Consider the following 16767-nt stretch of genomic DNA (forward strand, 5'->3'; position numbering starts at 1 on the left):
CCCATCCCGAAATAACCCAGAGACTTCCCCTACCCCCACCCCAAATTATTATTTTGAAGGCGCTAGATCTGGGGACGGAAAGGGGGAGGGGGAGAAATCGGAAACCGAGGACAACCCAAAAGGACTCACTTTGCCTGATGACTCAACGCAACTAATAATCATCTCCCTCTCACTGTGTCTCTCTCTGCGGCTTGTCAGTGAGTCCGGCTCCGGCTGCTGGCGGCGGCGGCCGAGAGGGGAGAGGCTGGAGGTGACAGCTTGGGCGGCCGCCGCTTTTCCTCCCGCGTGCGGTCCCAGGTCCCTGCGCCTTGTCGATTCCCGGTGGCACTGGTCCTACGGCTGCGGCCGCGCCTCTTCGCGAGCTAGCAGCCCTGCGAAGCGGCAGCCCCGACCCGCCTCCGCCGCCTCCCAGTTCTCAGCCCTTTCTCTCCTGAACGGGTCTCCTTCCCGAAGGTGTGAAAAGGCTTTTTCAGCCTCCTTCCCTCTTCTCCCCTCCTCCGTCGCCTCCTCCCGCGCTCGCTCGGGTGCCCCTTTGGAGGAGCCCTTCTTTCGCTCTCCTCCTCCTCTCTCTACTCCCCCCACCCCCATCATCATCATCATAACAACCATCGCCGCACTAAGAAAACACCCCGACCCAGGACCTTAAACGTTTGGACCTGGGAAAGAGGAAAGGGAAAGGAGTAAAGAGAAAGGAAGACTAGGAGAACGCTGCAAGGCAAATCACCAGAAACTTTCCACCCTGGATTCTCTACTTTTGCTCCATGGACAGAGCCCCAGCCAGCCAAGTTACAGACAGACTGTGAGCAGTAAGTACTCAGCGCGAAGGCGCCCGCGCCAAGCTCGGGAGTTTGGGGAAGCCCCGGGTCCGGCTAAGTTCCCTCCCCGCCGCTCTCGCTCTCAGTCGGTGCAGCCGAGGGAGTGCGGGCGGAACCTTCGCCCTCAGCCCTCGCGCTCCGACTCTGCATCTCTCGCATCACTTTTCTCCCCTCCCCTCTGCCACCCCCACCTTGTCTCCTTGAGCCGTGGCGACGCGGCTTCTTCCCCGGCCAGAACGTCCGCGAGGACTCCCAGCGCACTTCGTTGTGCTGGGTTCCTGCTTCTCGGGGATGTCAGTGACAATGTGAGTGCCGTTTCATCAGGTGTTTCCTCCTCCTCCGCCCCCCAAAAATCCGGGGGTGCCGAGATCTGCGGGTTCCGTGAGGAGCGCGCTGCCAGCCGAGAGACCCAGAAGAAAACTTTTTGGAGAGATTTTAAAATTGGGGTTGATGAAGGCTGCTCCCGCACCTAATAATTTAAATGCTTTTGCTTTTGTATTTTGTGCTGAAGAGCTTTTTAAGAAATCACTGAGGGTCGGATGAAGATAAGAAGGTTCCAAAATAATAACGATTGTAGCCCCTGCCTTTGTGGTGAAAGTTATTCTGGAGGTTATTCTGATGAATAACGCCAAGTGCTTTGGGATGCTTATTAATGTGAAATTAGTGTTGATTTTGTGCAAAGTGTGTGTGTGTCCCAAGACGTGCTCGGTAAAGGTAAAAAGGGGGATTCAAGGGTCTTTTTGCCAGGCCTTTGCCTGCTGACCCGCGACTCGGTGCATTCTTCATGTGGTTAATTTGTTTCCATATGAACTTGTGTACACCCCCACCCCTTCCTTGAGTGAATGAGATGTCTTTTTATGAAGTTCACTTCTTCCGCAACCCTGACCCCCGACAGCAAGGCCGTCGCACCCGAGAGCGGTCCATGTCAACCCTGTCCCAATGAATGGGTTGCTTCTGCGCGCCCCTGGGCGAGGGGCCGGACATCGTGACCCAGAGCTAACTTCTAGGGAGCAGCGACTAGGCGGAGTCGCGGCACCCCAAGTTCTGGGTTTCCTTTGGGCCGCCCAGTGTAAGGTTGGGACCGGCTGCCCGGTTCGGGCCCCTCGGGCAGCGTGGGAGGAAGTTTGTGTGGCTTTGGTGCAGCGCTCTGCCACTGGCCTAAACGTCTATCACGTGTGTGAGCGGTTTTCCCTCTTTTTTTCCCCTCCCCCCCGCCCCCTCCCTAGGTCCCTGCGCGTTTTATTGCGACCTGCCGGTGGGAACTTTGTCTCCGAGTCGGAGCAGCATGGAGCGGCGGAGCGAGAGCCCGTGTCTGCGGGACAGCCCCGACCGGCGGAGCGGCAGCCCCGACGTCAAGGGTCCTCCCCCGGTGAAGGTGGCCCGTCTGGAGCAGAACGGCAGCCCCATGGGAGCCCGCGGGAGGCCCAACGGCGCCGTGGCCAAGGCCGTGGGAGGTAACAGCCCGGAGCAGGGAGGTGCGCGCAGCCCGCGGCCGGGCGATAAAGGCCCGGGTGTCAGGGTTCAGGTTGATTAGGCGCTGTCGCGGTGTAGGATTACAGGAAGTGAATTCCAGGTTGCCAAATAATGCCCCCGTCGCCTCTCATCTGCAACTGGTAGCTTCATCTCGAGTTAAAACAAGAAAGTGGTTTACCCGGAGGGTGGCATTTTTTGGGCACTTTGCCACTGTGTGCTGAGGTGTTGGCAGGTTTATGTCACAGCCAGCTAACTGTTTCTAGATTTTCCTAGAGAGCTTTTTAGTGATTTAACTCTTCTGCCTTGCCTCAGAGTATCTGTGGTAGGGATGAAGTTTAGGTGCGTTCGCTTTTATGGACTAATCTTCAATGCTCAGGTTAGTACAAGAGCGAGAGTGTTGGTGTTACTTTGTAGTTAGGACAGTGCTTCGAGACAAATGATTAACAACTGGGAATTTTTCCAGCCACATTTCAAGTGAGAAATAAAGAATCTCTATGAATCTGTCAGGCCCTTAGAGACTTTAATGCTACCGGTTTTTGATAAAGTTTAAAGTCTTATGCATTTGTAACTTTGTTATGAATTATAGCACAACAGGTAAAAATAGCATAGTGGTCTTATTGACTACATGCTGTGTTTCTTTCCAAGAATTTAATATTACTTAAAATCTTTTGTAATTTTTGCTACTTAAACAACCACTTTCTTTTAAAGTGGTTAGGAAAAGTAATTTTATAAAATAAAGATATGCAAGAAATTTAAACATTATTAAAATATTTTGAGGTTTATATGACATTTTCTTAGTTGTTTTTTAAATATAAATGCACAGTTTTACATGGCATGCAGTTTTTTGTGTTTGACATAAATCACTAGTTTAAATTTTTTTTTGCTTCTGAAGTTTTTTTGCTGCCTAATATTTTCAGTAATAGCCTATTTAGTATAGTTCTTATATTAACTTGCTTGAAATGAAACAAAACCCTGGCAAAAGTTAGTGATAGTTTCCCATGTTCTAAATAGCCATAGTATGTATTTCCAAGTAAAGATAATTCTAAATATCCACTCCCTTTTAAAAACATTTAATAAACAGACAGCAGACAGTTTATAAAAGAACAGATTTTTATTTTTACTTATTTTGCTATTACTATTTATTCATGAATAGTTTGCCTTAATTCAGGATGGTTTGCCTTAATTCCTTATATTAATCATCTCCCTTGAGAAGCACTCATTCACTCAGTTTTTAAAGCTTTAACAAAATTATTTGGCCATAGATTGTGGCTTATGTGTCTTTCATTTTAGGGACTTGAAGCTATGCTTTAATGAAACAAAAGAAAACTTGGTAGTTTTGTGACTCAGTTTTTAGAAATAGTGTTTATTAATGTGTTGTCTTGAGACTGAAGCAATGACTTCGGACTTTTTGCGTCATTTTTACTGTATGCATGTAAGAAAGAAAAATATGTGGTGAATATGGTGGGACCAAATGTGAGATGATATGATAAGTGCTAGTAATGTTGGATTGAAAAACTTTCGGAAATCCTTGGAGAGGATGTGTTCTCAAAGTGGCCTTACGCATAAAAAAAATTGTGGACTGAAATTTTGATTTCTTTCTCAGCTCACTAAATTGAAAGAAGTCTCTAAACGTTTTAGAATGTAATGGTTAACAGTTGTGCTTCCCTAAAACAAGTTTTTTCCCCCCTATATCTTACTGAACTATGAAAGAAAATGCCTGATTTTGTTGACCAGGGATACCTTCAGTGTAAAAGAGTGGTTAGTTTTCATATTTTCTGAGACTATAATTCACATTTGACCACTGACTATAAATTTGATATAGACAAATATTGAGTCTTCGTGAGGAATAATAAATTTGTTTGAACAAGCTGGTTTAGTCACTTTTTCTGAGCTTTAACTTAATTTAGTAATATCAAAGGTCTTAGCTGTTTCCCAAACTGAAAATAAAGATGACATTATTTTGTCTCAATAAGTACCATTTATGATACTTGATAGTAAAGTGGTTACAATAGTTTACATATGGTGGATTTTTAAAGATTTTTTTTTAAAGGAAGATTTTACTCTATAGAACATAATAGGTTGTTTGGAAAGACTTTAGAAAGCTTTAAAATATAACAACTTAGAACATAAAATTTCAATAGTACATAGTTTTCTTATTGAATGTTAATGATTATTTTGTGGTTTTAAGTTTATATAGTTTCCAAATGTACATTGAGATGTTAATAATTTTCTTTATGGCTTTTAAGCATGTATATAGATTGGAGAAAAGCAAAAACTTTTAAAAAATGCACATTCTAAATTTTAAAAATGTTTAAAATATATTTCTATTTAGTGGTTCTTTTATAATTGAAAGAATTTTTGTTTTTTGGAACATAGAGTAAATATAAAATAGATTATATTTCTATTACCCTACCTCCTTTTGTTTAAATTTTATTTATAAAGCAATATAACAAGCATAGGCAACTACAAAAATATTTATAGCTTTGCATCATTTATTATCATTTTCAGATACATTGCAGTCTTGTCAGTATTGTAAAGATGGCTATAATAATATATATTTAAAAAATAGAGCTCAAAATTTGGGAGGATATATTTGTCAATCTTTGGTGATTCCCTTTTAAATGCTCTCCTCCTAAAAATAGGGGAAATCATTAAGTTAATTGGTTACTCAATAAAATGGCAGTTTATGTTACTGCTTCTGATAAATAGGTGAATAAATGTTTCTGAATGCATTGGTTGCCATAATAAATTCTGTTGCTGTTATTCTACTTTTTTTAGGGAGAGAGAGTGTTTGCTATGTTTTTCAATGAGAACTAAATGTTTATTAAAAAAGAGAGAGAGACATTATTCTAGTGTCTGGATTTGACTATATGAGGTGGTAGAAACACTATCACAGTCTTCAGGGTTCTGTTTTAATAGGGGACTTAAAAGTGTGTTGTTTACAATGTGGTTAGCTTTAGAAGACTGTTAGAAAGTAGATCAATTTTGCTTTGTATTTAACACTTTCTAGGACATATTTGCTCTTATCTAAGCAGTGTGTTTTAAAGCATGCATGTAATAAAATATAAGTGCTCAGTTGTGTATGACAGTCAGCTTTTATAGAAGGTCCTCAGAAAAAAAAAGGCTAATATCTCTTTAAAAAACATATGAAGGCTGGGAGAGTTTAGAGCAAGCAAGAGCACCATGGTGTTGACAGCTTTATATCCCTGCTGGGTAACATTCACTTACTAGAATTGGCGTCCCCTCTCAGCTAGTAATTCACTCCATAAGGATTTTGAAAAAGGATGATTAATGGTGGGGAAATTTATATTTGTGAAATTGTTGATTAAAACTTACAGATCTATTTGAAGATTTAGAAAAAGAAAAGATTATTAAGGCTGATGAATATAAGAATCAGATGATCCTTTTACCATCATTAGCATAAGTACCTAAAATGTTCTGCTGTATGTAATGCTTCAGCCACGCAACCTACAGCATAAAATGAAAGTGATGCCAATCAAGTTTCCAGAGGAAGCAAAGCATTCTGCTTTTCTCCTGGATTGCTGAAAGGCGCTGGCCAGTAGTGCTTTAATAGCAATAAATTACTGTGCTTCATTCATTGTTAACACAGGCATTTTCATTTTTTAACGTTTGGCTTAAAGAAGAACTTTCAGACAGCTTTATTTAAACTGAATGAACAGCGCTTGAGTATACCAGATGGTGTATTTGCTGATAGGAGGCATTAAACATCAGAAATCTTTCTGATGTTTTTCATTTTCCTATGAATTTTGATGATTTTTTGTGTGTGTGTTAAATGTTCTAGAGTTCAAGGAAAAATGTTTAAACACTGGGAATATCTTGCTTTTTTTGAAAAAATTAGCTTTTTTGGGAAAAAATTAGTTTTTAAAATAACAGTTTAATTTTGTTGAATAATTGTCTATTGAAGTTATCTTATAACTCTTTGATCCGAAGTAGACCTATTCTTCTTGCTAGCAGGCAGCCCTTTGAAGAACGTAACTGTCTTGTTGCAAGGCGAAAAATCATTATGCAATACACACTGATGTACTCAAATAGGGAAGCAAATGTGATCATGATTGTTGGGCAGGGCCTCATTTAGAGCTGAACACTATCTACAACAACAGTTAGTTTAATTGTCTGCATGTGGAACATTTCCTTTTAGATCAAGAGTAAAAGAAATGCAGTTCAGGTGAGGTGTAGTCACCACATGAGCAGTTGCAGAGAGATATTTTACTTTTTGAAAGGAGTGCAGATATGAAAGATATGAAAACAGATACTGACCTATTGAAATGTATAAAATATTTAGACATTTGAAACATATTGTCAACATAGGCAAAATGGAGAAAACTCATTGAATTCATTTTAACCAAGGATGTACACTATTATGCTTGTGGGGAAGACCAGTGTTAGGACTTTAAAAGTGAAAAGATTGTATTTCCCTCTTCCACTCCACTCCACACCACTTTTTTTTTTTTTTTAAAGAGTTTAAGATCTTTTAAATAGAATGAACTTAGGCTTTGGGGTCATCCAACAATCTAGCCTGTCCTCTGTAGTTTTGCTGAGGTAGAAAAATAGCCCTCTCTAAAGTGTTTTCAGTCCTTGGCCTGTTATTAAAATAAAGATATACTTGGTTAAAAAAATATATGCAGTGGAACATACATATTAAACAGAACATAGGGTATCCGCCCCTCAAAGTCCTGAGCATAATTTGATGTTTCAAGTAATTTTGGAAGCCTTATATTCCATCAGTAGAAACCCACTGACCATTATATATTCAAGATCATCTGCAATGAAATGTGTGTGTATGTGTGTGTTAGAACTGCATAGATGTCCCTTAAGGCATCTGTTTTTTAACCACTGCAGACAATAAGTAATATCCTCTTTTTCTAGGGGATTGTGACTAAGAGTATCCGTGTGTGCATATTAGATATCCTGTGTTAATTCTTTTCTCCTTGTGTGAATGTGTGTATATATTTTGCCTATCTGTCTCTGCAGGGAGGGAATCAGACTAATCATAATTTATTAGATATCTATGAATATTAATTTTGAGTTGTTTTAAGAATATGGAAATCAGTTTTATTCCAGGCAAGACACGGTAATTATTTGGTATATCTGACAAGGCATATCTGATAAGCAGTCAAGTTTGGTGGTGCTACTTTGATAATCTAAAACTTTTTTTTTTTAAGCTTCAATGTAGAGACAGTTTATATGATACATAAAAAAGACAAATTGACAGGGTTAGATGAATTTCAAATTGTATTTTCTGTGGTCTTTTTAGAGTTTTTAGGTTTCTGTTGAGATAAAAGTTACTTAATTTCTCATCATTAAAAAAGTTTTTTATAACTAGTAATCTCACATTAGATGCAAAAAATATGTACATAGTTTATTTCAGGAAGCCAAACTTTATCTTACATAGCATGTAAATAAATAAAACATTATTTATACTCTTTTATCTAATAAGTAGGCTTTTTTTTTTTAACCTATATAACTAATGTGTGGTAACATAGTAGTTTTACTATCTTCCTTACATGAATGCTGAGATACAATGGCATTTTGGAACATATTTAAGGATGGAGCATTTGACAAAAGTTGTATGTGTAACAGTTTGTCAGTGAAAAGTGACAAGTGGGAAATGACAAATGAAATGTTGGCATCATCACTCTTTATTTTGATAAAAATGTCTCAATTTGCAGTGATATAATACTGTTTCATATTATTTCATGAGTTGTGTGAGATGCATAAGGGAATTTAGATTTTGTGAACGGAGAATTAGCAGCCCAAACTCTCTTTCCTGAAGCTTTGGCAGCAAGTTCCCCCTCTTCCCCAACTCCCCAAGAGTAAGAACAGCAGTGAAATGTTGGATCTAACCCATGCGTTTAAACTCACTATTTTTTGGAAAAGAAGAAAGAAAAAAAAAAAAGGAAGAAAGGAAGGGGGAGAGAGAGAGAAAAGAGAGAAAGAGGGAAAGAACTGAAAATGGTTTCAAGTAGGAGACCTTTATGCTTAGCTCAGAAAATGAAGAGGAGAGTTTGCCTTTTATTTTCTTTATAGCGATTTTAAAATGAGTGATTTCCTTCTGCTGACTTCTATTGTATTGGACCTTTCTCACTTCCAGTCACCACTGCTCTCCAGCCTTAATTTAAGGTGTCTATGTGGAGAGCTGTGAATTCCTTTTATTTTAAAGTGCAATAGAGGTTTGGAAATGTCTATGTGTTAAAAATGGATTTTTATATACAAAGGATTCATCATCCTACTACTTATGGGTAATGTGATAGATATTTCAAAGTCAAAGTAGACCTCCCTGAGTGGAATTGAGGTATGAGTTAAAACAAAAGCCAGTTGAAGACTTACAGATTTCCAAAAAAGTACAGATGTGGCCTCTATAGTGTGTTACTTTCTTTATTTTCTGAAGTCAGTGATCAACCAAACATTTATTTTCTTCTTTTACATGAAACAAGCCCCACAAGGACTTTATGCTATATAGTGTTTATGTAAAAATGCTCTATGGCGGAGTTTTCAAAATCATGGAACTCCATCTATATATATAATTTGTTTTGTTTGTTTTCAATTAAGAGAATTGTTTTGCTGTTCAATAGCAAGTGATTTAAAAATTGTGGTAAAATCAGTATAATTACGAGGCAGTGAAAAGCTGCATCAGAAATTGTCTTCTACAGCTTGTCTTTTACTTCTCGTTTGCAAAGTTTTTCTTATTCCAGATTTTTTGTTAACTAGGTAAAAATGACCTAAAATGGAGTAATGTGCCTTAGATATATAATTATGGCGATTAGGTTTATGGTGTGTATTTTTTCCATTTTTAATTGATGTGTATATCTTTAAAATGAAAAAAAATGAATTAGTGAATATTATAGTTATTAGTTAGGCAAATGCTTAAAATGAAGAAAAAAGCCTTAATAGAAATTTCAAGAATTTGAATCTTGCAATAAAGTTATGAGTAAATTATGGCAGTCTTATATTGTACTAAGAATATTCTTTATTTGTGTTTATGACACATTAGGATAGTAAAACTCTCTGGGGGATGTATATTTCAATTTTAATTGCTCCCAGTATTATTACTATTTGCTAGCGTGTGAGACAGATTAGGTTCTGCCCTTAGCTAGTTGCCTTATCATTGAAATGGTGTTCTATCTTAGCACAGTGGGCTGGTAAACTATAGTATAACATAACAAAAAAGATTAAAAAGTTAAGGGGAAACACTGCAAGCTATCATATGTGAAAAGGGGTGTATTTCACACCAGAGTAACTGTTTGGTGCCTACTGATGGTTGCAGAGTTATTGAAATGTGCACAGCAGCTCAGTGACTTTCTTTGTTCTGTTGAAGACTTGCACAGATATGAACAAAATTAATAGAGACTCTGGTTAGAGAAAATGTTTTCCAGAGCACTAAGATCTGACAGAGGTGATTTGCATTTTTTGTAGAAACAATTTTAATTTCATATTGTTAAGCACAGGTATCTATTTCTTTTAAAAATATTTTTTACTTTAAAAAAAATGCAAGAAAGCAAGTGTATTTGTTCTTTTATTACTGAATAGGATTGATTTTCAAATTTCCTGATTATTCCCCATATTAAAATTGCATGTTTTTATTGTGTTTGTTCCAATTATTTATATATACATATAAGAAAAGGAAAAAATGATAGCTTATTAGGAAAACGCATTCATATCAAAACTCTTCAAAAAGCAATGTTTTCAAAACATTATTATTATTATTTTTTTTTGGTTAACAGAACAAGAGCTTTCTTTAGTCATAACCCAAAGATGCTAACAGAGCAGCATGATAAATGTCTCTTTAAGTGTCGTAGTAAAAGAAAATGACTTGCCTTCTGAGGCAGTGGAGAGTTTATGTTGTTTTGGACCCATTTCCCAAGCAGTGATCGAAAACAGATTACAATAACAATTATACAGTCAGAAGATGCAATATCCATTTCTGCCTTAATTGAGTGAAAGAATAATAAAAACATCATTAAGAAAAATGAGGTGGACCTGTCACACAATGTACAAATTTTAGTCTTGGAGAAGATGCAGAATAACTGAAGTGCTATTCACTTACTTTGCCGTGTTTATTAGATAAAATCTGTTTTGGGAAGAGACCATTTGGTTCTTGCTCCTCCCTGGGAAGTTCAGAGAGGAGCTCCTGGGAGGTAGTTGCTTAGGAAACATGAAAAGTGCTCATTGATTTGTCTTCATATACAGTTTAAGACAGGAAATCGTTTCTTATATTCTTTTTTTTTTTTTTGGGGGGGGGTACACCAAGTTCAATCATCTGTTCGTTTCTTATATTCTACCTGAGGTGTAACCACCTTCTCTCTTTCTCTTTTTCACCTATGTAAATGGAAGTAAAAAGTAATGAATGTTCCTCTTGTTACAAAGTCCTGCAAAGTAAGGGTTAGGTGTGGTCCCTGGGCCTGCTATTCTTCCTTCTCTGGCTGAAGGGGAGGAGAAAGTTGAAGCTGAATAATGATCATCCTTATTTTTTCCTGGCATATGTGGGGTCGTTGGGGACCCCAAGTTTCCACGTGGACACATCCCCTGACGTTCACATAGGTGACACAGACTGTCACCTGAGATGCATAGGCTGTGGCCTCCATCTGTAATCATTGGAACCGTTGAATCGATAATCCTTCACACTGCTGAGCCTCCAGCCTTCATTCCCCAGAGTAGAGCTTTCAGCAGCTTGGAGCGAGCTGGCTGGAAGCCGCTGAAATCAGTGGCTAGTGTTCTTTTACTCTAGGCTGTATTTCTTACTCTATTCATAGAATTGCGTGTGCCTGGAAACTTGGGTGATGACAATGGAGTTAGCCCAGACAGTGGAGTTAACCCCTGCTCGTTGTGGGGATACTAAAACCGCAAATGGTGTTGGCCATCAGAGCAGCTGGAGCCCAAGATTGTACTCAATTGACAGAGGAGACTGTTTCTTTGGTCTCTAGCTAAGAGTTTTCTTGAGTTCAATATTTAAAAACCTTTCTGAGAGTAACAAAATGAAAGGAATAAGATAGACAGTAAACCCTTCCTGGTGGAGGTCTCATGATCCAGAACTGTCCCAAGCATAATCCCTTTCAGACTGGAATTTATGTAATACAGCTCAAAAGACTTTTTTTTTTAATTCAGTTTAGAGAGTCTAGTTAATAGTGCCTTCATTAAAATACTTTTGTCAGCAAGAGCTTTTTCAGTTTTAACATTTACATAACCTAACATCATTGACGAATGCCACAAGCTTTAAGGGTCTATTAGTGGTTCCGTTTTTTGGGGGGGCTTTATAGTTTAAACCTAAACATTAATTCTGGGTGGAATTTGTCATACTGTCTCTTTGCCTTGGAGGGAATTTTTGTTGTACAGTTAAAAAAAAAAAACCTATTTTTTTTTTTTACGCAGTCACCTTCTCCATGTCTCCCCTCCCCTAAGTAAATAGCAGTTAAATAGTCAAGGTTTTAAAAGGACTTATTTAAATCAAAAAAAGAAGTGATTATTTTAGGTGAATTTAACAATTTTCCATTAGTTCACATTGCAAACTGGTGCTTTTGATATTAACAGAAAAAGATCTGTGAAGCTGATAATGCAATGAAAATATTTTTCCTCTCTCTCCTACTAAATTCATGTGGCAAATTTTTTTAATAAAATTATATTTGAGGACCGTTGAAACTTACAAATCAGTTACCTGTCTTCTTCATTAGAAGCTGAGAGATGTAAAAAAAAAATCCTTTATGTCACCTGAAATTATAACATTGCTTAGAAGGAAAGAAGTTGGGATCTCAGTATTAAGTGATAAAGGGACTAAATTTCCCAGTATTAGTTATTTTGGAAAATATACGTAAACTAGGATTCTTAAAATGATCTTTTTAATATATAGTATTAATACTATGTTACAGTCGAGTTATAGGAATCTGGTTACAAGGTAATTGTGAAATTAAGAAACAGTTGAGGAAAGCCTGTGATGTTCAGTTGTCATGCTCTGCAAACGAGAAAGTGTTCAGAACGCTAGCGAGGAGGCATGCGTGTCCAGAAATCTCTCATGGGGGAGAGTGAGGCTAAGCCAGGGTTCTCCTGAAGCTTTGCCGGCTTTCAGTTTACTGGGCTCCATTCAGACAAGATTTTGTCCTGTGGATTCAGCAGATGTGGTATTAGATGACCAAACACCCTTCATTATTGAGGGAGTATAAGAGGAGCAAGTTGTTAACTGAAAGGGAAGTTATTACACATTTAAGACCCAAGTAAAGGCACTTTACAAGGGTAAACAAGGTGATTCTAATTTTGTTTTTCCTTCTCCAATGAATCTCCAGGTGATATTCCGCACAACTCACTCAATTTACAGGTCCATTCATATAGTAAGTTTGAGCCTTCAGCACATTTTTACAGCTGTCTTATAATCCCCCCTCCCCCCAAAAAAACCACAAAAAAACCTAGAGCTTACTGTTGAAAGCCTGCCAATGCTGTCATAAATGGTCGTTAGTTCCCAGGAGACTTGGAGGAGAAAAAGAACTGGAGGAGAATGCTGTTTAGTAACAGCTATTTTGCTGCATGTGTATTTTTTTGCCACCATGGCAAAACTGTCTGGGGGCCGACCTTCATATTCAGGATTGATACCGCATTCTCTCCCATGGAAATGTATAGAATTCCAATTAGCTCAGAGTCAGAGTATAAATGTACCTCTTTTCACACTGTTCCAAGTGGTTAGTGGAAAACAAGCTGCAAAGTAATTCCCTCAGCCCCCCAATAAAAAGATTTATAGCAAAATAATTCTCAGCCCCATAATGGGACTGTTGTAGGTTTGCGTTTGATATTTATAAGACTGAAATACAGTCCATGTACCCAAACTAAGCATTTATTGTAAACAAGTTAACTGCCGAGAGCTTATATTCTGTCAAACATAATTATATTGAAGATTGATGTATAGCTTGAAAGCAAGTTTGAGGGAGACAGCTCTTTTTAACCAAGGAACGCTTCTGAGATGCAGCTCTTTTCTTCCTTTGATGTGAGTCAGTGAAGTTGTATTTCTCACAACCAGCCTCTCATGTATATAATAAACACAGGCTTGCTCTCTGAAAACATATCTGTTTGTCGATCCTACTTCTGTTAGCAAAATAAAGAAATGAACCTATATTCATGGAAACTGTTAGGTATAGTTTCTTTTATCATCTTTATCTGGGTCTGGGCAGTGATGGTACTGAGGTAGCATAGTCGCTCTCAGTATGGCAGGCAGGTGAGGAGTTCACCTACAAGCCTTAACCTACACCTCTGAGTTAACCTCCAAAAGAACCCCTTTCTCCTTTAATGCAGATTTTGAAAAAGAGCCTTTAACTCATCTTTCTGTTATCTTGTATTGAGCTTGTGAGATGAGAACTGTTTTGAAATTGTGGCCTCTCAGGGGACAGGGAGAAACTACATTAATATGCTTCATTTTGTGTCTCAGAAATTATTCTAGAGTTAAAGAACTTGTGAATCCAGGGAATCTAGGGAGAATGAAATGTTTTTCAGGTTGAGATATTCCACATCTGGGATTACCCCCAATTTAAAACAGTGCAGTGCTCTTCCAAGGTGTTTGTGCTTTAAGGAAGGTAGAAACTTATATTGTATTTAGGATAAAGATTTATGACTTTTTTTTTTTTTTTTGCCTTTCAGGAGACAAATCACTTTGGGCTTTTGTGACACTTTTCAAAGATAGTTAAAAATGGAATAACATTCCTCCTTTGGTTGGGTGGTATCCTTTGGATAAGGTTAAGAATGAGAATAACAGTTTTAAAGGATTTACATGCAGTGGCTGAAATGGTCTCTGGTTTTTTTAATAACACTTACTAGTGCCTTTTGGAAATGATATAAATTATAAAGGGGATATCAGAATCATAACGTGAAAAAAACAATATACTAGTTTTCTCTGTTTTGTTTTTCTTATTTAAGTAATTGCTATAAATTACAGAGGTACACATAAGCTTAAAATACCTTGTGTGGGAAGTATTCCGTCAGTGGGGACCCACATTTCCCCAGTCTGTATGCTGGGTTTTATTAACTTCATCTCTGTCACAATAATAATATCCTATGTATTGCAATCCAGAGAGCTCAGTGTCCCCTTAGGGAACTGCAGAATACGCAGTATGATTTTGACTTTCCTGATCTCTCCTCCTGTTCTTTTCTTTTTCTCCTCCCAGTGTTAGCCATTTCAAGGACCTGGTTGCTATTATATCTCAGTGGAGGCATTTGTTGGCTATAAGAATGAGAGTGGCTTTTAGTGGTTGGGAAAGGATGGTAATGGCTGTTTAAGCTCGGCTTTGTGTTTAAGCTCGGCTTTGTGAAATCTGCATTCATTTAACAGTGATGATCTTTATACATCTATTAAATATCCATATATGTTTTGCTGTTTGAACCCTAAACATAGACAGTAGGATTTACTCTTGTAAGGGAGAAAGCCTTTTATTTTTCGCTATAAAAACTTTACCTTTTCAGGTTTTTATTTGATAAAAATCTCTCCACTCTAGTATGATTTCCTTTGGGGCTTTGCACCAGTGTTTGATCTCAATTTTTAATAATTTTGGTGAGTTAAACTCCCCAAAGAAAACATGCTTGTGCTCTGAAATATTCCCATGAAATATTCCCATTAGAAATCTGGGTAGTCTTGTCTTACTGAGAGCTGAGTGCTTGATTCCTTTATTAATTCCTTGCTAGAGAACCTCAGTACAGTTAAGCTTTCCTTAACACTACACTGGAGAAATTAATCAAGGTTTTTAAAATTTTTAATTATTAAATTTGATAAAATAACATTTACACAGAGCTCAAAACCTGAGATGACGAAGCAAATGTTAGTATACAGATAATTTTTATTGACTCCTTTTTTGACTCCTGGGGGTCTGAGTTGCAAATAGCTTTTCCAGAGAGAATAACAAGAATGAAGGGAGCAGCAAATACATCTCTAGTTCAATACTATTTAAAAAATTATCCTCCCAGAAATCTCCGGAATAAAATTTTACATAACAGAGGACAGAAATTCTGATGTTAATGAATTATGGTACAGTCATTTTAATATGCCATTGAGTCTCAAGACTTGCTAATATATGCATTTCTAACCCAATGAGAAAAGAACCTCAGGAATTTAGTTTTGAACTGGGGGACACTTACACGGTGGGCCATATGTTTGAACTCTTCTGTGATATACAAACTTGCATATTCTGCTTTTTTCCTTTTCTTAAAATTTTTTTTTGATTCCGGAGATCAGTAAACATTTTGTCTCTCTATAGTTACTACATTTAGAAGAGATGCCACAGTCCTTCAGTGCAGGATATGAGTAGAACTGCAGATAAGATGCCCAAGGCTCCAGGGTGTGTACAGTCACAGAGCACAGTGCTGCCAGCCAACAGTCCTATGCCAGTCGCTGGTCGACTGTGATGCCTTTGTGGTGATAAACCAACAATTTCTGTGGATAGTGGTCGTGCAGGGCCCGGTAGTCTCATGCGCTTCCTCTGGAGAACATGGAGTGAGCTCCTGAATCCACTTGTGTGGATCCTTTCCTAGAAAGCTTTCCTCGTCTGCAGATGCTGAATGCCACGCAGAAGGGCCAAAGTGATGTTGACAAGTTAGGTGGCTGGGGAGTCATGGACTTCCAGAACTGCTTATTAATGGTGGTTATTAATGTCTAGGTGGAATTAGCATTTTGTTAAAATGAACAAACATTTCTTTTGGGCCTGCTGCAGGTCAGCCTGGGGGTGGAAAGGGGAGTGGGAGGGTGAAGACTTATCTAAGTCCAGTCCACATTGGAGGAGGAAAAGACTGACCTCCTGTTCACTCTAACTGGACATTCCTGACATCTGGGAATTGAGTTCCTTGGGTCAGGCTTGCTGTGGTGTGTTCCCAGGTGTAGCTCAGTCATTTTTGTTTAGGTAAGTAGCCACACTGCTCTGTGCCTGTGAAATCCTGTTTGCAGACTGCCAGGCTGACTTGATCCTGCCACTGCATTTCTGTAACTGAAGAGTATTGAGAAACCTGGAGTTTATTCTTCAGCCTTCAGATCTGACTTCAGGTTGAATTGTGGCCTCTCAGTTTGGGGACAGGCCTGGAATCAGAGGTCTGGAAGACCAGAACCTATCTCCCTTCCCTACCACTTTAAACCCAATTTGAGCCTTTAAGGTGATAAGTGAGAGGACCAGAGTTTACTAGACCATCCCTACCCCTGGCCTATTTTTTGTTCTTATCTTCCAAAGTTAAGATCTGCCCAGGGGCTGCAAAGTAGTGCCTGGTTTTACTAGAGAGAATTCTAAAAATAAAATATTTCTTGATAGACTTATCCTCTCCCTGCCTCCCCATAGAGGAAGTGGCATCAAGGAGCTATATTGTTAAAACTTTACTTGGAGGTCTGATTCTGAGTTCTAAGCAACTGGGTCATGGATGAACAGGTGATTGAATTTCTGCATTATGTGGCTTGGTTTGCACTTAGAGTAATTATTAAGCACATTTTCCTTCCTCATAATTGTAGTATTGACTG

The 16767-nt window shown here is 38.4% G+C and overlaps 1 protein-coding gene across 1 annotated transcript in view; it reads left to right on the top strand.

The window, feature by feature from the left end:
- The first annotated feature begins 782 nt into the window (after positions 1 to 782).
- SATB2 (SATB homeobox 2) overlaps positions 783 to 16767 on the top strand; it is a 181366-nt gene continuing 165381 nt past the window's right edge. Inside the window, exons 1-2 of the mRNA XM_057745861.1 lie at positions 783 to 806; positions 2042 to 2269. Of these exons, the coding sequence (XP_057601844.1) occupies positions 2101 to 2269 (169 nt within the window). The 5' untranslated portion in view covers positions 783 to 806; positions 2042 to 2100. The remainder of the gene's footprint in view (positions 807 to 2041; positions 2270 to 16767) is intronic.

This window comes from Hippopotamus amphibius, chromosome 8, assembly GCF_030028045.1.
Source record: "Hippopotamus amphibius kiboko isolate mHipAmp2 chromosome 8, mHipAmp2.hap2, whole genome shotgun sequence".
NCBI lineage: Eukaryota > Metazoa > Chordata > Mammalia > Artiodactyla > Hippopotamidae > Hippopotamus > Hippopotamus amphibius.